The following is a 20,932-nucleotide window of genomic DNA, read 5'->3' as shown; positions in this document are numbered from 1 at the left end:
GCATTATGTGTCCGAGTATATGTAGATGCGTAAACATATGCGGGCACAGATCATCCCAGTGCGTATGCAGACAGTGTTTACAAATATTGCCCTTCATATACTGTATGACGCATAGAATATAAAGACACATACATGCATGCTCTGCTGATGCTGTGGATGAGCTATTTCTTCCACTCGTCGCGATGATGACCGAGATTCTGATATCTTGGCGGCATCGTCGACACCAAAGTATGTAGTATACATATGCACAACTAAGGGAAACATGATCTTACAGAAATCTGAGAAAATAGTTCTGGAATATCTCGTTTCAGACAAGGTCGTATACTCCCTGGAGAGGTAAAAGTATCATATTCGCATTCAGGAAGAATTGTATCTTTAGAGCTTCTGTCACGGTGAGCACACCACGTCGTCGTGACCATTTGTGTAGCAGCAAAAATACATACTGGGTATGCGTGTGTGCTGTAGCCATAGTGTGACTTTTTGAGGGCTGGGCTGTTGCCATTCACGGCCAAAGTTGAATTGCGGACTCAGGGAAGAATTCTCGAAATTTTTAATGAAAATGACATATACGCAGTCAATTAGAGAGGAAAAAGCACCGCAAAGGGAATTTCATGTCCTTTTCGCTCCCTAGTGCTTACGTTTACTACCCATAAAGTACACAGAATGACGCCAGCAACGGTGTACTCGCATTATCTGAATTTGAAAAGTCGACGAAGGCTTACGCAAGCAGTATGTTTGACTAGAACAATAAAAACTGCCAGCCTTCCAAAATTAAGTACTGCTTTCAAAAATCTTGTTGTTGAATATGGTCGCCATTACTATTCCATCAGAATACGGCTACGTACGGTTGCTACAAAGTAGTTTTAATTTTCACAAGAGTTAACAAACGATGATGTGCATAGGTCCTTACAACGCTCGCCGCAAGCGCGCTCTTTGTGTTCGGCTTGGGAGCACAGACGGGCAAGTACCGGCGCGCTGCCGGTGTGCCGTATCCCTACGGTAAGAAGAAGGCGGACAAGTAGAAGACAAACTTTTGGGTTCTGACTAAATGCATACAAACAAGCCTACGCTGACAAGGCCGAGGCCGAAAAGGATGCAAACAAGAACCTTTTCAATTGTGCTCAGCGTGTCCACCAGGTACAAGAGAATAAATTAAACTTTGACAGCTCCTTAGGGAGGCGCGGGGGGAGAGTTTCCATTTTTAGCACAGCGACGACTGACTGACAGCATGGTTACGCAGAACACGCTCGAGATCTTCCCTGTCTACAGCACGTTCCTTTTGATCGGCGGTATCCGCCACCCAATCGCAGCCAGTGTTTCTGGTGGTGTCTGGATCCTCGGCCGCTTCTTTTTCTCATCTGGATACTTAACCGGCGATCCTTCCAAGCGCATGCGTGGTGTGTTTGCTTACATTGCCATGTTGGGCCTTCTCGGTATGACCGGTTCCACTTTGTATCGTCTTTTGCAATAAGCCGTTGTATCCATACCGTTTTTAATGAATATGTATATCGGATTGATTATCAACTTTTTTATTGTCATCTACATACTTTACAATGCCATCCGTACATCCGTTCTCTCATCTGTTAACCCCGCATTTTGCATGTTCGCAATAACTGAACAAGCACGTTAGGTCACGTGGGTGCGCTCGATCTTGATAATCTCGATGCCGTCCCAGTTTCAATTACGACAGGTTCCACTGTTTGTTATTCAGAGAGAGCTTATTCTGGGAGGTAGACAGCCCAATCCACCACCGCTTTGGATGTACCTGTAAGCGATTTTTGTTTGATTGCATTTTTTAATCGTGCAATTGCTCTAAACCTGTACTTTATACCTAGTAGATCGTTCTTAGTATTCAAAATACGCTGTACATCTTGCAACAAATTTAGTAGTCCCGTCATTGATGAACTGAGTGTTATAATATGGGGAATGCCCGCTGGTCGAATTCTAGACAGATCGCAAGAAGCAACGCGGCATCGGCAAAATCCAGTTCCTAAATGCCAACGTTCAAGGCTGTTTGCCCACGGTTTCTTCTTCTGTCGATCGCCACAGAGTTCTATGAATGAGAAAAAAGACATTGGTTCCAAAATTGTTGGTACAATATAAATGAAGTCTGAGTGATTACATTTGCTGCTGCATTTACAGACTCAAAAGAGATAGCAAAGTTGCCGCTCTGTCTCCGTTACACTCCTGCTTCCCTCCCCTTCGTCCCTTGCTCTTGTCTTATTCAGGTTACCAAAGATCCTGGAGCAGCGCCCGTGCAGCCTAATGCCTAGCTACATATGTATTTCAAATGTGCTAGGTTAATTTCCTAATGCAACCAACAAAGAAGATCAATAGAGCGTTGTTGCAAACTTTCGATCACTCCATATAGCAGCCGCTAAATATATAAAGATGTCATCTTCAGGTTCACATCGCAACCGTTGACACAACTTGAATCCATGTCACTTTGCTACTCTCTTGTCACTCTGTTGGTCATTTCAACGCTAATTCTCTTCACTCAACAAACGGCCACAGCAGCGGCAATAGAAACAAGTCATCAGACCGCTGCAAGACTACCGATTCCTCAGTTTGTCAAGGGCAAGCACTTTGATCGCATCGTCACCGTCGTCTTTGAAAATAAGGATTACGAACAAGTTGTTCGCGACAAAATCTTCAGCTCATTGGCAACCATGTATAATGGTAAAGAAATGTAAAGGAGAATAGATATCTGGATACATTTATACTAACCGATAGCCTTGGAATTATCAAGGCCGTGTGCTCACCAACTATCACGGAGTGACGCATCCCTCTCAGCCAAACTATGTAAGTTGCCAGGCAGATCACATAATTTTTTCGTCTTTGCAATATTTTTCTGAACAATTATTAAATCAGATTGCAATGATAAGCGGCTCCACTGATGGAGCCGACGAGGACGCTGAATCCAACATTGATCGCAAGAATGTAATTGATCTCTTGGAAGCCAAGGGCATCACATGGAAATCATATCAAGAGCAATATACCGGTAAGTTGCATGAACCTGTTTGGTGGCTGACTAGTACTCACAACTTGCATAAACGCAGGTGGATGCAATAGAAAGATGCGCATCAGCGGTTACGTTCGCAAGCACAACCCATTTATTTCGTTTAGAAACATCCAGAATGATTGGCGACGTTGCAGCAAGATCGTCAACAGCATCCAGCTCGACAGAGACATTGTGTCCGACATGGTTCCTCAATATGTATTTTATACACCTGACGTAAGAAGAACAAGAAGACATTTATCTCTCTTTTCACATCGACATTATCAACCGATAAAAAAAAAACCGTAGATCAAGAATGACGGACATGACACAGACGTCTCTTATGCGTCGCAATGGCTGAGACGGTTCTTGGATTTACGGATGTCCAGCCCAGCTTTTACAAAGAACACACTGTTCGTCGTTACATTTGACGAAGATGACAGCAACACCGACCAAAATCGCGTATACACGGTCGTATTTGGACCTGATATCAAGTGGTCATCTACTGCACGCGAAAATGACAAGTATTACAATCATTATTCATTGTTGCGAACCATAGAAGATAATGTAAGTTGGATTCTGCGGTGGGAAGAGCAGAGAATTAACAACATGAGTTTTAGTGGGATCTCGGCAGTCTGGGAGGTTTCGACCAGAACGCCACATCTTTTGAATTCTAAACAGCAACGATACCCAGCAAAGCGCGCTGTTGAATTTGCCATCCAATCGCATTTGCACGGCAACCTCGCGGCCAGCGCACATTCGAACCATACAACGCCTCCATTTCCCGCATAAACTCTTCAAAGTAACTCCAGCTCGTCGCGGCTTTCTGCGACTCGCTGAATCCGCCGCCCGGCCACACCATTTTTGAATGATCCTTGTGCACAATAAAAGTTTGTAGACTGACTAGAAACCGGTACCCCATCGCGTTCAACTGGAGTGCATGCGACTGCTTGTCGCCACCTTGGTTCTTGAACCTCGCATCGTAGAATGGCGCATGTTGCCGTGATAGAATGTAGTAAGGTTCCCACTGAGACTCGTAGCAGACTTCGTACGTCAAGTCACTTGAATCGTCGTCGTCGTTGTTCTTAGAACCCATCATGGATGCGGCCAGCGTTGGGCCGTGGCCGGCTCCCGGGTCAGTAATGTATGCGATATTAGCTCGTAAAAGCTGTTTCAGTTCTGCGACCGTATTTGGCAGCGGTTCATTCGCGTGAGATTCACGGATAGCAAAGCATGGGATAACAACGGCCGTCTGAGAATCTGCTAGCTGCAATAAATGCGCTTTGGCATGCTTGTACATGCCTGCAGAAGGCATAAAGTCGGCATCCATGACAAATATGTGCGATGTTGTAGAGAGCGATGTGGCGAGGTTGCGAAGGTGATTGATTGGGTATTTTAATCGATCAGGATTGCTGTAATCTGGTTTCAGGACGACGACGCTGGCACGTTGATATAAAAGTAGGTTGGCAGGATTCGCAAAATAGCTTCTTAGTTTGTAGATATCTTCTATTTGCGTTAAATACCTTTGCGTGCGCCGTGCGATCAGTTTCGATACGCATATCACAAATTTTCATTTACTCACATGGCAATAGATATCGGTCCCTCCCAGGTGTTGATAACCTGAGCAAATGTATCCAATCTATTGACAGAGAATTGTGATATAAGTGTGATATCGAACGTATCTGTTTCCACTTCAAGGCTGCTCGGAAAGGCGACCATCACTTCACGATTAGCAAACGAGGGATCTGTATCATCAAACACAACGTGAGCTTATAGGTTATTGATTGATTACATACTTTTTACTTGCCATCCACGAGATTTTTCAATTGACTAGCTAGAATGTATAAATCGCCTGTTCCGGGAAGACATGTCAACATGCGCTTTAGCTTCGTCGTCGTTCTGTATGCTTATATATTTTACCGTGCAAATCTATCTCTGTAATATCCTGGCATTGCTGTTGTCTGCAATCTGTATGGCCCTGTGATATCGTCATCCATTCGCCCTGGCTAGTCTTAAGGAGCACTTGACAGCCCAAATCGACATCGATTGCCGCGAGGTTTTGATACAGCCCTTTCGATCTGAGCAACGAGCTGCTGTCATGTTCGTGATGCACGCTCCATCCCGAGCATTCGCCTGCTGCGTTGCACAGTCTCGCTTGACACTGTCTAGCGAGACCATCGTATGCCGGTTGATCACGTAGCTGCACTCGTCTGATCTTTGGCTCACTCGGGATCGCGAACCACAAGCACGCAAAGACCAAGATGCCGATCACTATTATCGTCCACGACGGAGCGAGAGTATAGGCTGCTGTTCGACTACTGCTTGAACGTTGTCGTTTGTGTTTGTAGTGGACTCGCCGCTGTGGTATCAGGTCTGGTCCTGCAGACCTTGACGTGCTCAGACGTCGCATGAAAAAAGAGAGGGCGGAAAAAGGGCAGCAACAAAGTTTTCAGGAACAGACAGACACAAAAATGGGGCAAACGATGCTTTATTGTTACAACAAAATTTGATTTACTGCTTTCCGTTCTGTGCTTTCCATGCCTCAAGCCATTGCCGTACACGATCGACGTTGCTTTCCATATCTTCTACAGTGTTGCTCGGTAACTCGATAACGATCTCTTGGGCGTACGACTCCCGGGCTGTTTCCAGAACCACTTGCATGATTTCGCACTCAATGTTCTCTTGAATTTTTCGTTGATTGTATCCTCTGTCGCAAATCTGTCAGAATTCTCTCTCCTCTCTTTCCTCCATTCCTTTCTTACCTCTTTACCATACGGTCATAGAGCGGCTCAGTGTTGGCCCGCAACACCAATACGAGATCGAACCACCGCTCTGGAAAAATCTCGCATGTATGGAAATCAACAACTTTGCCGCCGTCTTTCACCATATCCTCCATCTCATCCAAGAGCTTGTCTTCGTCTAAAATATGGGTATCGAACTCTTGGAGGTAACCTTCGTGAAGCTGCTTGGTGCGAACAAGATCGCCAACGTTAATGTGATCAAGACCGGTTACACTAGCGATCATTTCACTTGTTGTGGTCTTGCCAGTACCAGGTGTGCCTGTTACGAGAATGTTGGGGAGATCACGTCCCATGGCAGGTACTGATCGCTCGGAATCGGAAGAACTGTCTGACATGCTCATTGTAAGGCGAAGGAAAAGAAAAAATGTTTGATGTGCCACAAATCAAAAGTCAGAGACTCCATTTCGGCATTTTTCAGGTACGGACGAAATCGATGCAAGGCTAAATAGGTGGTTTATTATTCGATAATCTTTGCAAACGTCATGGTATTCTTTGAAAAGTAATCTGCAATGACAGAAAATCCATCTTCTTCGCTCTCGAGCTTTGTGCAGAAGTTTTCTAGTTAGCAAAATACAAGTGATGAATATTCCGTAATATCCTCACCTGTTCCAAGAAAAGATCGTGACGATCAGCGTTTGCTTCTTGCGTGCGCCGAATCTCTGAGATCATCCTATGCTGCACAGCGCACTGAGGGCATTCCCAGTCATTTTCACCGAGACATCGTTGATGATACGAGTGACGGCATAAGAAATGCACTGCTGGAAGATCCAGCATGCCATCGCAGCCACTACATTTCTGGACTTGGAATATACGAGCACTATTGATGACAAGATATCAATATCAGCATTGATTACAAACATAATTTGAAAGGCAAGACACCAACCTTGTTTGCAATTCTTCAATTTCGTTGCGCCGTCTCCGTGTTTCATCTCGGTAGCTCTCAATTAATTCTTCGTTCTAGCGGATCAAGTTAGTAACTATTCTAGATATTGCCAATATAATATACTTACCTGTTTCAGTTCCTGATTTTCTTGCTCTATCTTATTGCCAATATATCTTTTGATCAATCCGATTGTAGCGACGTTACTTCGCGAAAGAGCCTGTACGACTTGAATAGGGGGAAGAAGATCTTCAGAGTCAATGTGATTTAGTACTGATAGGAGTTCTGGGGTGGATTTAGATAGAATATCAGGGCTTGACGAGAAGTAGGTCAGAACCATAGGATACAGCGATGGATCTTTTGGCCCATATTTGCGCACAGCCTCAATCACTCGATCTGTTTCTTCCTTGTCCATCCAGAATCGTAATATGTCGTTGTACATGCCCTTCTTTTCATACAAATACACAATGCCTTCGTCAAATTGCTTAAGTTGACAAAGCATCAAGGCCTGGTTACTGTCATACTGAATAGCATCGTCCTTGAGCAGCGAAAGAGCCTTGACACGGAAATTCTTGCGGCGCTTCTGACGCTCTCGGTCGTTCATCGGGTCTGCACGGGAGGCAGGTGAGCCAGCTGCAAGAGATTGTTCATCCATCAAGTACAGTTCCAGAAGCGTGTTCCATATAGCTTTACGCTCTTCACGCTCTTGTGGTGATAAGGTCGGACCTTCGCTTGCAGCTTGATGGTTGTTTCGTTCGTCTCGTGTGCCGTAACTACGAACGGATGCTGCGTCGCTTACAGCTTTTTCGCTTGGTGAAGGTGATGCCCATCGTTTCTCGTAGACACGCTCGAGAAGTTGTACTAGACAGTCTGGTCGATCAACAAATGATGGCATGAACGTCCGAGCTGAAGGAAGAGTATATGGCAGACCGTCGCTACTCGTAGTCTTTGCATGGCGGTCGCTCAATGTGGTATCTTGCAACCGGCCACTTATTTCCGACACAGGTGATGAGTTGCCAGGCGTGCTTGCAAAGGGTAGTGCTGACAAGGATTGCAGAGCATATGTTCTATTCTTAGCGGAAGGCGTTGGAGATGATGCCTGCTCTGGTGCCGGCGACTTTGAAACAAGGGCGCCAGTGCACAAATCGATAAGCAGCTGCGTCGTTTGCTCCGGTAAATGTGTCAGCAAAGTCTTGCTATATTTTTGCAAATTCTTGTCCGCCTGCACGGTGTGAGTACACTTGAGTTTATTTTGGCATGGCATTTCTCTATTGATTTACCTCGTTTGGTGTCAGCTTTCGTATGTAGTTCAATGCTTTTTGATATTCTCGCATATCTTCGATAACTATATCCAGATACCTATGTTCGGTCCAATTCAGTCAGCATATCCTTGGCTGCATTTCAGGAAACATACAGATCATGTTCTTTGAAATTTTCGGCCAGGTAAACTGCATGCTCGTAGTAGCCTGCTTGACGACAAACACTTATTGCAGTTTCCAAATCAAAATTCAAGTCGGCGTCCGTCTATATCATTGTTAGAAAGACACCGTAGGGCATGTTATGATATTTCAAGCTTGCCAACCTTGATGAAATGGTCAAGGCGTGAAACGTCCTTGAGCTTGGTATAGCAATTAAGTAAAAGGGTTGTATGATCTGCATTAGCTAGACCCTTTGAATGGAGTTCTTGCAAGTAGTTGGTCAAGTTGTATATTCTTTGTGCATCCAAGTACTTTTTGCAATTAATTAGCATATGAAATACACAAGGTCAACACTGCATATTTGCTTTACCTTTCTGATAACATAGGAAGGCTCTAATTGACCAATAGTGCGTATGTATTGGTCCATGGCCCCGTCGTAATCGCCCTTTCTATTGGCAACTTAAGTAAAGAAATATATCTCGCCTATTCTCTTTTTCTGTACTTACGAGTAAAGATGGTCGCCATATTTCTTAAATATTTCGGCAATACTCGCATCATCGTATTTTTGCATGTGTGCCAAGTTGATAGCAAGCATATATAAGTTGAGCTTGAACAATATTTCCAGCTTTGTAGGTGTATCTTTTTCATCCAAATGATACAGCTGAATTGGAGTTTTACTGGTGAGCAATATGTCCTTTCTCTTTCTATGATAACATATTTACCTTGCCGTCCATGCCAGCGATCCACACTGAGTTCCATTCGCAAAATACACCTCGAACACCACCAACAAACGTTCCAACATAGGCTACAAATTTGTTGACAGTATCAAATATAGTGACTTTGGTCAGTTCACTCATGCCGCCTCGTCGTGATCCGAATGAAAGGGATGACCTTGCTGCAGACGACAAGTTGGTGGAAGTGATAACTGGTGGCGAAACGATAACCAAATAATTCGATTTGAACCATGTCAAAGATGATTTCGGTGTATCGTATGCAAAGCACTGCCCCCGTCCTGTCGAATCATAAAAATACATTGCCTATGAAAAATAAATATAAGCAAAACTAGTGGCATAAAGTACCTATGTACAAATCTTTACCTCATCTCTGCCGATAATCATTTCTTGGGTATCATTCATTACAGCACATCCGAGGCCACACCCTTGCTCATCCAGAGTCGTCTATCGTGTTCCATGTTGGCGATGAAATGTTTCTAGATCCAGTTACGATAAAGGTATCCGATAACTTACCACTGTGGGTTTGCTGGCCGTGGTATTATAAGACATGATGCTACTCGTAGTAACAATAAACAAGATAGTCGATTTAGTCTGCTCTCGAAATCCGAGTCCTGCTCTCAAAATGCAGTGTTAGCCAGAATTTTCTCCAAGCGATTATCTGCAAAATTTAAACATGCCTGTGATGGGCTCCTGTCCTTCGTAAATGACTTTCTGCTTTGTTGTGCGATCCTTGAAGAGATCTCCCCGTATCAATATAACGACACCATTTGCTAGACCGATAGCAAGTTGTGACATATTTTCCAGCACGGCAAATGTTGAGACTGGGTATGGTTTTCCACCGTGCTGGATTTTGATAGTACGTGTACATGTCGGTGATATCGTCTGCTGTTGTTGGTCGTGCTGGTCGTCTCCTCCTAGTTTGTTTCGCTGCTCTGCTGTGTCCAAATCCCAGAATTTCACGGTAGGAACTCCACCATCTTCTTCCTAAATCAAATTACGTGTGTGTGATGAGCGATTAAGGTCCATATCACATTGCACCGCTTAGCACGTACCCCCACTGTAATCAGGACGTTCCTTTGTCGCAATTGCTTGATGTGCGTTACGCGTCCGCCCTCATAGGCAAGAAATGATCTCGTCTTGAAGCTTCTGTCGCAAATATATACATGCCCTGTAAGATGTAAACATGAAACCGTCAAGGGTATAGATGTTGAGCTGATACAAATTATTTTTCATCGATCTCTAAAGTAAAAAGAAAAGGATATCTGCCAGCACAATGTGGCCACGTCCGCTCGCGTACACTGAAATATCTTGTTTCTAGGAGGTAGCTAGACATCAGGTACTGCAATGGTAATCAGGGTACAGAATGCAAGACGTACGTCAAAGACTGCCGGGGATTTATTCTTGTCCTCGGGGTCGAGCGCTTGGTGCTTATCGAAAAAGTTAAATTGTCTCCATTGAGCGAGCGACATGTCTGCTTGTTCGAAGATCGAGCATGAAATCCGCAGCGGGGCAAGTGTTGTGCGGCCACGAAAAAAGAAGGCAAATTTCGGGCGGCAGATTATTTTTTTCGCTCTTTTCCACCTTCATCCCAAATGCAAATAATCAACTACAACGACCAAATTCCTGGTTTGACCTTGATAGAAGAATTCGTTACCCCTGAAGAGGAAGCGAGTCTCGTTGAAGCGGTTGACCAGAAGCAGTGGGCCGGTCTCGGTATCCCTCCCAACCCTGAGCTCAAGCGTCGTACGCAACAATACGGGCATTTGTTTAGTTACCGCTACAGGTTTGATTTCAATCCCACATATACATATTTTGCAAAACGAATGGTATCAGAAATAACGCAAATGGATAAATGCAGAAAAGTGCTGGAAGATCTCGGTCCTTTTCCAGAGTTTGCGAACCCGCTGGTAGATCGTATCATGGATATGCATTTAATGCCAAACACCCCGAATCATCTCTTGGTCAATGAGTACAATGCTGGTCAAGGCATCATGCCTCACACTGGTAACACAAATATCAATCTGATAGTTTCATCTACTACAATGTGTATTCACCTTTATGTATTCAAGATGCGCCAGCTCTGTTTGGACCAGTCATCCTCTCGCTATCTCTTCTGTCTCCATGCATCATGAAATTTACGCATGTAGAAACAGAAGAAAGCAGTGACATTTGCTTACGTAAGTTGCTTAATCCAACATACCCGCACATGTTCTCACATGGTTGCATATTAGCTCGTCGATCGATGCTAGTAATGAGCGAAGATTGCAGATACAAGTATAAACATTCCATATCCAAAGATCTGGTCGAAACTTTACCGAATGGTGAAACGATTGAAAGAGATCGAAGGGTATCTTTCACTTTTCGAGGTGCGTGAAGATGAATACAAAATTTGCTGGTGTTGATCACTCAGTGCTTATTGTCGATTGTTAGAAATCATCGCATGGGAAGTTCCTTCTGATTGCACATCATGCGGTAAAAGTAAAGATACTGCATCAAAGTAGCAACGATTGTTCCAGATTTCGATGTATTATACCCTAAAGTCTAAGAGCACCAAAATTCATGTGCAATTACGTTCAATGGAATAGAAGCACACAGTATTTTACCTTTTACATTGGGTGTTTTCACTACAAACATCAAAGTGTACGAGCGCATTCCTGTCACAGACTATTGCAACCAGTCAGTGTAATCTATACTTGCAACGACGTTGTTTTCCATGACGATTTTGATTGACAAGTTCAAGTTGCTATAAGTTTGGGCAGAACGAAGAACTACAAAGTATTTTAAAACGTACTAGGCCTGCATTGAACTTTGGTAACTTTATCAGGAAGCATATTTCAGTACATGAGATTCGCGATAGAAATATCTTCAAATAAGCGCCTGAAAATAATATGATGGTGCTCAGAGTGCGGTGATATCACAAAACACATCCCAATCACTACAATACACGACTATGCAATATTCCATACGAGTGAAATGATGAACATGTATACAAAGGACAACGTGTAAATGAGACAAACATAAGATAAGATTAGCGATTACAAAAGAAAATGGAGGAGTAAACTCTATGCAATGCCCAGCTGCTGCTTTGTCCATTCGTATGTTACATAACTGATACTGACAGCCGGAACGACCTTGACAAGGAAAACGTAAGTTATCTGCTGCATTGTATTCTTACAACGCACGCTTTTAAATCTCTGTTACCTTTAGCAATGTTGGACCAAGCCCTTTGTAAAATCCTCGCCATCCGCTTGTCTGGTAGGTTACGCTTACAGCGTCCCAAGGGCTCTTGTAGTATGCTGGATGTGCTTCAGTGCCCTGAGCTTGGAGTCTATAAAACAAGAAGGAGGTTATGACTTGCATTTGCTTCCAGCACAGTCGATTTATCAAACTACCTCGTCCTGATAACCTAAATATCAAGCTGTGTTAGTCATGCAATAATGAAGCTTACGGACACCACCTTGGATGGCTTACATTCAATGGATACACGCTTGTGGCTCCAATAGACCCACTTAGCATACCACATCCCCACAAGATAAAGACGCTCGGTTGATGCTTTCCGTTGCCGTGATCTTCTATGTAATTTAAATATGCAAACTTGAGTGTCTCGTAGATACCGAGATCAGTTGCTTGATAAGGGAATACGCCAATCAACCCAAGTGCCTGTTATTTTGCGATATAAATAAGAAAGGTTCATACTCTGTCAGCAGTTGCGTTGCGGGAAATAAAAGGTACTTCACATACCAAACCGGGCCAGAATGCGCGGATACCGGCACGCATGTACATAGCTTTTGCAGTGTCTATGATGATGGATCCTGCGCGGCTTCCTTGCTGCTGCTGCTGCTGACGCTGGATAGACATGACTCTTGTTTTGAGTGTCTCTACAGGATAAATGGAAAACTGCGCGCACATGCCCGCTATGCCTCCTGAGAGAAACCGCGCGCTCGTCGGTATGGAATCCTTGTCTTCACATTGGAGAGCCGCTGCAACGATGCTTTTGCAGGTCTCGTACGAGTAAAATTTGATGGCAGATTCTGGCACAATTTTCATGACGTTGAGCCCGTTGCCAACAAAGAATCCTCTCCATCCGCCTTGTCTGTATATCTCCTTGACAGCATCCTTGAGAGTCATGGGCTTTTCACCTCCGCGAGTGATAAGATAGACTTTAAGACGATCAAAAGGTGCAGTGCAAGTGCGCGAACACGCCCCAGCTAAACCACCTGCCAGCAGGTATCCTAGAGCATGGCTTGCAGTTTCGTCCGTCGGCGGTATGATCACCTCCGCATCCTGCGTTAACTGCGTTGATGTCTGGTAATATCGATATACTTCGCTCATGTTGGTTTGCGGAAGCAGCTGTAAACAGATGGATATCTCTCGGTAAATATATTACGTGTAAAGATAGTCAACGAACTTGGACTTGCCAGCAAAAAGTTTTTAAATTCGGTAAAGTCAATAACCCCGTTGCCGTCTAGTGAGAATGGGCATATCAGCGCCCGGCTAATTGCCACATCCGTGGATAAATGCCAATATACCTAGATCCATAAGCTGCATGAAATCCGTAAACTCGTCCTTTGTGATCTCTATGCCGGATTTCTTCAACGCTACTTCAAGGTCGTCCGGTGAGAGCCTGCCGTCGCCGCTGCGGTCAAGTCCCTTGAACAGCTGCCACAGCTCACGCTCCTTATCGTTTACGTAGGACCGAAACTCTTCATAGTCGACCAGTCCGTCCTTGCTAGTATCACACCTTTCTAGCAGCTCATGGACATACTTTACACGTGCAGGCAGGTGTGTCATTTGCGTGAAACCTTTTCGAATAGCATCGCTGTCTAAATGCCCGGTCTTGCTGCGATCAAGGGTATCGAAAAGTTCACGTATGCGGCGCTCTCGCTCGTGAGGCGTCTCTGACAGATAAAATTCTGTTGCTTTAGGCAAAGTCATTTAATAATCGACGGGGGCCATGAAGTTGTGCTGTGTATATGTTCGGCGGTTCCCTCAAGCGCATGAAAAAGCCGAAAAAGGCAATGACGTTCGTTTTTTCTGGGACGATCCACCCCCGCATTTCTCTCTGTTCTCCTTCATCTTCTTTTTTTACTCTTGCAGAGAATTAGGGCAGTGCATTTTGTTGTTGCCTCTGACGATACAAACTATGACCTTCTATATGCTCTGGCGCCTCCTCCAACACAAACATTTTGCCTTCTATCATGTGCAGAACTATATGACAGTGCACTAACCAGAAGCCCGGATTGTCCTAGCATTTATGTAAACAAGTTAGCTACGGCTGTACAAAATGACGATTGCATGCGTAAATAACTTACAGCTACCAGCCGTATCTTGATCCAGCCACAGCCCATACCATCAGCGCCTCGCAAGGCTGGATCTTCAGGAGTGGACGGATACACCGTGGACACATCCTTGTAAACCGGTCGAGGAATGTTACGGATATCCTGGTGCACTTGATGATTGTACTCGCCCGATCCAGTTGCAATCATGTAGTGAGAATGGCCATGTGTATGCCAAGGATGCGGGAAGCAGTTATTCGCAGCGGCGACCATGGTATTCTGGAGCACGATATCAACGATATCTCCGTACTGGATGGGGAACGTCTGATGTACAGGGTTGAATCCGTCTGGCTCCATTTGCCTAGTATCAGCCACAAAGTCGACAGGAGATTGCTCATATTCGTGTAATAGAACTGAAGGTGCTATATCTAACGGTGGCCGGCCATTGATATAGTATACATCGCCCGTCGTGCCGTTCTGTCCAACGACTTCCAGAGGACGTATCTTGATCGTTCTGTCGGCTTGTCTGTGCAAAACGTGATGGTATTCGTGGGGCCGCACAGGTGCAAGTTCTGGCCAGATCCAGTCGACTACATCGGTGTTCGCAGGGAGAGGCGCCAACTGATTCTTAGCAATGGGTGCTCGAGTAAAGTACTCTGCGTCGGATGTGCGTTGTCTTCTTTCGCTTTTGTCTACATACTCCAAGTAACCATAACCGTTATCGGTGTATCCCTCACCTACGGTTCGCCAGCGGTATGTCGTTGCAATGACAAATCTGGGGTTTTCAGAAGACTGTCGCAATCGTTTCTTGGTGTGTATGAGCACAGAGAAGCGTTGAGCGGGAGCGACTTCGAGAGTATCGACTTGATATGGTTCCACAAGCTCGCCGTCGACTTCAATGATAGTCATTGGATGGTCCATGAAGCTGAGACCCAGTATGAGAAAAGTATTGCCACCAATGATTCTGAATCGATATGTCTTGTCTTCTTCCACTTGAAATGTTGTGAATCCGGGGCAGGTCAAATCGTTCTGATTGCTGCTATTTGCATTAAACACAGTATGGCCGTTGAAAAGGATGCTTGCTGATTGTGGACCTAGCAGTAATTCTTCCCGCTGATCCAAGGAATAGTGCCACCATTCAGTCAGTTGTATTGTCCGCTCTTCATCGTAGATATAAGGCCCGTCGCGAAGTTTCCGAAGATGATCAAACGGATAGTGATAGTGAAGAAGATGATGATGATGATGTTTGTGTGGATAACCATGTCTCTCCTGAAGGGAACCATCATCGAGTGGTATGGAGTCTTCATCCTCGTGTACGATAAAAGCACCATGCAAGGTATCAGCTTGCATACCAACATGTGCATGATAAAAGTACGTGCCCGACTGGTTGATAACTCGGAAGCGATGCAAATATGATTCACCAGGGGGAATGGGTGCTTGGGTCACATAAGGTACGCCGTCCGCATTGACTGAGCCGTACTGTCTGATACCATGAAAGTGAACCGTCGTAGGTCTATCGGTCATTTGGTTCCTCACGAGCACCTCGACGTAATCACCTTGGACTACACGGATAGTTGGACCTGGAAACTGGCCATTGACGACAGGCGTCGCATACGACTTATTAAAACAATCCGGATTTAGCATTTGCATGGTAATATCGAGTTCAAATCTGCGCGTCGCAGCCGATATGCCATGATAACAAATTGCCAGCAACGTAAAAGCGATGGTCAGCCAGGATGCCCTTGAGAATAGCACCATTAGGCAGCAGGAGTGTACAGGGATATGCTGTAACTGGAGATAGAGTGAGGAGGGGTTGTGAAATGATCCGGTAGAGGGTGTAGCCTTTTTATTTCTGTTAAACGTCCTGTACCAAGGCCCTTGACTGCGTGCTACTCATAAAATATGCATGACAACATTTGGCTGCGTGTAAACCGGAAAAGTGCCAGCTTGTAACCAGGAATGTGCACCAACAAAACTGAACAGTGCTTTGCGCGTATTTTTAGGCAATTTCCAGACAAGTTTCGGTTTTCTTGGTAGCTCGATATTGATTGAAAACTCAAGTTATCAACGCTGGCTTGTTGATTTTGTGTTGGAGAAACTAGATACATACTTGTGTCCCCCACAGCATAGTGGAGAGTGAACGTCTGTTCCTTTTTGAATGCAGGAGCAAGGTTTTCTCGAAGCAATGCTGAAACCCCTTTGAATATGTACATAATGCTCAGCACAGAGAGAGGGAACGTGCAAACTTTATATGATATACATAGCAATACTACTGTTACTTGCTACGGAGACGATGACTCCGTATAAGTTCCGGGGCTTCTTCTAGAGCGATTATCTTCCCCATCATCATGTGTGCTGTTATATGGCAATGTACAGCCCAAACACCAGGGTTATCCTGAGAACAAGTTGGTCAATACATGTACATCAGTCCCTAAATTCTGTTACTACTGCTACTTACAGCCAATATCCGTACTTTAGCCCACCCGCAACCTAGACCATCTTCTCCTCCGAGCGAGGGATCCTGAGGAATGGCTGGATACGCCATTGAAACGTCCTTGTAGACTGGCTGGGGCATGTTGCGTATATTTCCGTGTTTCTCGTGGACATACTCGCCTGGACCCGTTGCAAGCAAGTGATGTGAGTGTCCATGCGTATGCCATGGATGTGTTAAGCATTCTGTAGGAGTACGTAATGTATTTTGAAATACAAGATCAACAATTCCTCCATATTTGATAGGGTATGTCTGATGCTTCTCATTGTAGCTAGCAGCATGATCTGCTCCCTCAGTCAATTGCTGATAGTCTCTCCTTGAAGAGATTACATATGAATGGAAATCATGGTGATGATATTGCTGCTGCTGCAAGACATCGTGCAAAACGACGCCCTGAGATTCCCAATTAACAGGTGGACGCCCGTTAACGTAGTATCGCGTCGTGTTATCGGCATTCTTGAGCGTTTGAATTCGTAACTTGATTGTCCTGTCTGCAGGTGCATTCAATACATATTTGTCGTGGGGTTTTAGAGATGACAGTTGAGGCCATATCCAATCAGTCTTTTCCGAATCGGCAGGGATGGGTGTCAATAGATCCTTTCGGACGAGGTCACGCGTGTAAGTCTGACGTTGAGGAGCTCCAGTACACTGGTTCTGATCGTTATCATCCACATATTTCAAGTAGCTATATCCATTCTCGGTGTATCCTGAAGCACGATTTCTGAACCGATACGAGGTTGCCATGACATAGCTGGAGTTTTTCCCCGAGGTGGTTACTAGGACGGAGAATCGTTGGCCTGCAGCAACTTCAAGAAGATCAGTTTGTACGGGCTTGACCAGCTCGCCATCCACTTCTATGATAGTCAGGATATGGTTCGCAATGCTGAAACCAAGGGTGCGGAAAGTATTAGCACCAATGATTCTGAACCGATAAGTCTTGTTCCTTTCCACTTGCAACGTCGTAAACCCGGGACATTTGGTATCGTTGTTTTGTGGAATGATGCCTGCAGTGGTATTGCTGCTAGCAAAGACGGTGCGCCCATTCATAAGGATGCTTGCAGATCCAGGGTCAAAGACATAGGAGGGTCCCATAAAGTACTCTTCTCGCTCCTTCAGGGGTGTATGCCACCATTCACTAAGCTGCACTGTCCGCTCATCGTGGTAGATATAAGGTCCATCCTGCAATGCTAATTGCTGCTGCTGCTCAGAGTAAGGAGGTCGTCTGCTTAGATTTACATTATCTCTTTGATGTGCCTTCTGCTGCACACATGGTATCGATCTCTCGTCCTCGTGCACAATGAATGCTCCATGCACCGAATCATCTTGCATACCAATATGAGCGTGATAAAAGTATGTGCCTGACTGGTTAATGACTTGGAATCTGTGGAGAAAGGTCTCGCCAGGAGCAATGGGCGCCTGTGTCAAGTAAGGGACACCGTCTGATTCTACTGTGCCGTACTGTCTGATGCCGTGGAAGTGTATGGAGGTTGATGCATCGACCATTTGGTTCCTCACAAGAACTTCGACGTAATCGCCTTGGATGACGCGGATAGTTGGACCTGGAAACTGCCCGTTGACGACAGGATACGAGTACGATTGGTTGTAGCAGTCTGGATTGACCATTGCCTTGGTAATGTTGAGCTCGAACCTGCGTGTCACGGCTGTTGTTGCTACTCCTTGATTCTGCAACTGCAGTAGTAACCACAAAGTTGCGAAGAAGGCGGTTGATTTGAATACAATCATCGTAAGCCTGTCAGCAGAATGAAGAATGATGGATTGAAGAGAGACAAAGTATGTATGGAAAGCCTGGCACGTTGGATATGTATGATAGTATTCCTACAATCGGTACAATTTTATTCTTGATTCGTTCTTGCCGAGTAGCAGATTTGCTCTTTCGGCGTTTGGACAAGTGTGGTCAACGCTATGTAGTCAAAAATATTCTATCTAAGGTTATTTATTGCCATTTCTCGAGCTTTTCCGATAGACCATAAAATAGATAAATGAAAAAAGTGGGAGTTCCTTAAATCGTGTGTGTTTTCAAGGAATAATTTAATGTTGATTGAGACACCAAGCCGCGTGAACAAGGTTGTTGATCGACACTTCGACGTGGAGATGCAATAACAAATGGAATTTACAATAATGGAAATGCAAGTGGTGCCACATGTGAGGATCTGATGTGTAATATAAGGGAAAAAAAGCAGAAACCCTGGAAACTCTCTTTACTTTGACTTGTGTACGGGTCCGCATGGAGATCAAGTTAGGAACGTATACGGAAAAGTGCATTGCACCTAACACGCATGTCCTGATACGGTTGCACAGCAATGTTTGCTTCTCCCAATGGGGATATTTTTACTGAAGGTTCGCACAGCCCCTCCTAGTTTGTTTCTGTACCAATGTTTAACACATTACAAGAGCCTTCATCTCCTTATTATTCACTTTATTTATTACAGGTTCCTAGCAAAGTAAGAATAAGGCAACTCAGCCGCAAAACCAGGCGGTTGATCCAAGAACACAGAAAACACACGCCGCAAATTCTGAAATTGATTGTTGCACAGGGCGCTGGAAACAAAAAGGCAGGAAAAAAGCCTAGAAGTATTTGGCAGGGGAAAGGGTGGCTGGTACGATGAGTAAGTTGCAATATCATTGGCTATATCAATAACGAGCACGATCAACAGCAGTAACAGTGGCAACGAGATATCAAAATCTAAAGCCTAGTAGTATCTTATCGGCGCGCGGGGAGAAAGACCTCGTTTAATCTTATCTTTGCCTTTTCAACCAACGCAAAAGCACAGAATCAAAACTCAGTCTCTCTGCTTGAACCTGGAAAAGTGGTTGACAGAAGAACGACGACGACCCGTTCCCGAGCTCCTCACTCTTGCTCTCTTTTTTTTCTTTTACTTTTCCTTCAGCAACCTCACGATCTTGCATGCCGCGCCATGATCACCATTCTCCCAGCGCGTTTGAAATTGCTCCATTTCCCGAGAGCACAGCTGGCACAAGTAACCCACGCCATAGTTAAAGCATGCTTTTTCCAGGATATAAAAGAGTATGAAAGCATAACATACTACACAGCCTTTTCTTTTCTTTGCGCTGTCTAACATACCTGCAGTTCGAACTATTTTTTCTCTTTTACAGAAAATGCCTACGAGATATCGATTGTTGCAAACAAGGAAATCATTGACAATGATTTCCTGCCTTCGCTGGTGGCGGTCAACTGTAGTGATATGGGCACATCTCCTGATATTCTTCGAGTACTTCAGGTCGACGATGAGGGTGGACAGGATGCCAGTGGGACGCGTATCAGCGATCTATCAGAACCGCTGGCTCGGCACAAGTTTTCAATCTTTTACATGTCAACTTATCAAACTGATTTTGTGCTGGTAAGGTTCTTTTTACATGCATCAAGATTGATGCATCAGTAATAATCTTACTCTCTCTGCCGTTTAGATCAAGGAACGCAGGTTACGGCAAGCAATAGACGTGCTGCAAGAGAACGGATTCGAGTTTGATCAAGACTCAGTGGATATGTATATGAATGAATCCTTATCGCAAGAACCCACCACCACGCTGGCCGTGCAACACGCAAACATGTCGAGCGAGTCCTTAGCTTCTTCAATGGACAGCGGGTCTGTCCAGAACATGGATCCGCAGGACGGTATCGAAAGCAGCGTGCTGGCGAATGAGCTACGATGTGCAGGCTTGAATCCACATTGCCGGTCGAGCTGGGCCATGACTGTTCTAAAAATCCTGTCTTACCCTGAACTCATTGATGAATACAGGTGGATAAGAAGAAAAAAGAATTAATCTTTTTTTCTGAGCTAACAATCACCGCACACGTGATTTACAGAGCGGATCAGACAAGATTTTTTTCCTACACCGCGACCAGCGAAGGTGTATCACTGATTGCTGATCAACATATCCTTCATTTATTCGAAGAAGAAGCACTGTTCCAAGAGCAGGATACCGTGCCTCTTCGCGTCATCCAGGTCAACTTGGCAGGTACCAACATCGACCGGTGCGGCATTGTACGATCTATCGCGCACCCGCTGGCCAACGAAGCACATATTAATTTATTGTATTTGAGCACATTTAAATCAGCAAACATTATCGTAAGAAGTAATCTTCACTGCATCTGATACACGATACATTAACTCGTCTAACACTGTAGGTTTCCGCTGACGATATCGAGCGAGCAGAGGAGATACTTAAACCCGACCTGGAAAAGATGCGGGATATGCTGGGAGAGCTGGTTCTTGAGCCTTTGCAACAATAAGGAATGTATTTTATTACTGTAAAGTATATAGTCTTATATAATCGAGTATATGTGGCGCAAA

At 44.7% G+C, this 20,932-nt stretch overlaps 10 protein-coding genes across 10 annotated transcripts; 4 read left to right on the top strand and 6 right to left on the bottom strand.

Annotated features, from left to right (window-relative positions):
* Window positions 1-182: 182 nt before the first annotated feature.
* Window positions 183-1,471, top strand: VTP01DRAFT_9138 (uncharacterized protein; the record flags this gene model as incomplete). Its single annotated transcript, XM_069388337.1, has 7 exons — window positions 183-228; window positions 291-336; window positions 656-729; window positions 831-841; window positions 903-999; window positions 1,064-1,137; window positions 1,241-1,471. The coding sequence occupies 7 exons, from the start codon at window positions 183-185 to the stop codon at window positions 1,469-1,471; spliced, it is 579 nt and encodes a 192-aa protein (XP_069240644.1).
* A 192-nt stretch (window positions 1,472-1,663) lies between these two features.
* Window positions 1,664-3,668, top strand: VTP01DRAFT_9137 (uncharacterized protein; the record flags this gene model as incomplete). Its single annotated transcript, XM_069388336.1, has 7 exons — window positions 1,664-1,767; window positions 2,405-2,679; window positions 2,750-2,802; window positions 2,872-3,001; window positions 3,060-3,235; window positions 3,308-3,565; window positions 3,633-3,668. 7 exons carry the CDS (start codon window positions 1,664-1,666, stop codon window positions 3,666-3,668), a joined length of 1,032 nt encoding a protein of 343 aa, XP_069240643.1.
* A 3-nt stretch (window positions 3,669-3,671) lies between these two features.
* On the bottom strand, window positions 3,672-5,408 carry VTP01DRAFT_9136 (uncharacterized protein; the record flags this gene model as incomplete). Its single annotated transcript, XM_069388335.1, has 4 exons — window positions 3,672-4,521; window positions 4,581-4,743; window positions 4,806-4,850; window positions 4,919-5,408. 4 exons carry the CDS (start codon window positions 5,406-5,408, stop codon window positions 3,672-3,674), a joined length of 1,548 nt encoding a protein of 515 aa, XP_069240642.1.
* Window positions 5,409-5,509: 101 nt separating this feature from the next.
* Window positions 5,510-6,140, bottom strand: VTP01DRAFT_9135 (uncharacterized protein; the record flags this gene model as incomplete). Its single annotated transcript, XM_069388334.1, has 2 exons — window positions 5,510-5,705; window positions 5,761-6,140. The coding sequence occupies 2 exons, from the start codon at window positions 6,138-6,140 to the stop codon at window positions 5,510-5,512; spliced, it is 576 nt and encodes a 191-aa protein (XP_069240641.1).
* A 116-nt stretch (window positions 6,141-6,256) lies between these two features.
* VTP01DRAFT_9134 (uncharacterized protein) lies at window positions 6,257-10,300 on the bottom strand (the record flags this gene model as incomplete). The annotated part of the gene is made up of 16 exons (XM_069388333.1): window positions 6,257-6,340; window positions 6,403-6,616; window positions 6,683-6,756; window positions 6,810-7,901; window positions 7,960-8,038; window positions 8,094-8,203; window positions 8,262-8,408; window positions 8,468-8,546; window positions 8,604-8,758; window positions 8,820-9,134; window positions 9,195-9,275; window positions 9,345-9,442; window positions 9,509-9,815; window positions 9,884-10,008; window positions 10,094-10,145; window positions 10,208-10,300. 16 exons carry the CDS (start codon window positions 10,298-10,300, stop codon window positions 6,257-6,259), a joined length of 3,105 nt encoding a protein of 1,034 aa, XP_069240640.1.
* A 123-nt stretch (window positions 10,301-10,423) lies between these two features.
* On the top strand, window positions 10,424-11,332 carry VTP01DRAFT_9133 (uncharacterized protein; the record flags this gene model as incomplete). Its single annotated transcript, XM_069388332.1, has 5 exons — window positions 10,424-10,614; window positions 10,690-10,835; window positions 10,901-11,008; window positions 11,063-11,197; window positions 11,262-11,332. 5 exons carry the CDS (start codon window positions 10,424-10,426, stop codon window positions 11,330-11,332), a joined length of 651 nt encoding a protein of 216 aa, XP_069240639.1.
* A 561-nt stretch (window positions 11,333-11,893) lies between these two features.
* Window positions 11,894-13,766, bottom strand: VTP01DRAFT_9132 (uncharacterized protein; the record flags this gene model as incomplete). The annotated part of the gene is made up of 7 exons (XM_069388331.1): window positions 11,894-11,962; window positions 12,033-12,159; window positions 12,224-12,237; window positions 12,303-12,491; window positions 12,573-13,181; window positions 13,250-13,296; window positions 13,361-13,766. The coding sequence occupies 7 exons, from the start codon at window positions 13,764-13,766 to the stop codon at window positions 11,894-11,896; spliced, it is 1,461 nt and encodes a 486-aa protein (XP_069240638.1).
* A 166-nt stretch (window positions 13,767-13,932) lies between these two features.
* VTP01DRAFT_9131 (uncharacterized protein) lies at window positions 13,933-15,865 on the bottom strand (the record flags this gene model as incomplete). Its single annotated transcript, XM_069388330.1, has 2 exons — window positions 13,933-14,076; window positions 14,144-15,865. The coding sequence occupies 2 exons, from the start codon at window positions 15,863-15,865 to the stop codon at window positions 13,933-13,935; spliced, it is 1,866 nt and encodes a 621-aa protein (XP_069240637.1).
* Window positions 15,866-16,382: 517 nt separating this feature from the next.
* VTP01DRAFT_9130 (uncharacterized protein) lies at window positions 16,383-18,341 on the bottom strand (the record flags this gene model as incomplete). The annotated part of the gene is made up of 2 exons (XM_069388329.1): window positions 16,383-16,502; window positions 16,566-18,341. 2 exons carry the CDS (start codon window positions 18,339-18,341, stop codon window positions 16,383-16,385), a joined length of 1,896 nt encoding a protein of 631 aa, XP_069240636.1.
* A 1,193-nt stretch (window positions 18,342-19,534) lies between these two features.
* Window positions 19,535-20,871, top strand: VTP01DRAFT_9129 (uncharacterized protein; the record flags this gene model as incomplete). The annotated part of the gene is made up of 5 exons (XM_069388327.1): window positions 19,535-19,644; window positions 19,708-19,978; window positions 20,046-20,377; window positions 20,446-20,707; window positions 20,767-20,871. The coding sequence occupies 5 exons, from the start codon at window positions 19,535-19,537 to the stop codon at window positions 20,869-20,871; spliced, it is 1,080 nt and encodes a 359-aa protein (XP_069240635.1).
* Window positions 20,872-20,932: the final 61 nt, after the last annotated feature.

This window comes from Rhizomucor pusillus (assembly GCF_041956525.1).
Source record: "Rhizomucor pusillus strain CBS 183.67 unplaced genomic scaffold VTP01scaffold_6, whole genome shotgun sequence".
In the NCBI taxonomy this organism is placed as follows: domain Eukaryota; kingdom Fungi; phylum Mucoromycota; class Mucoromycetes; order Mucorales; family Lichtheimiaceae; genus Rhizomucor; species Rhizomucor pusillus.
This window is presented reverse-complemented; position numbering and strand designations above follow the sequence as displayed.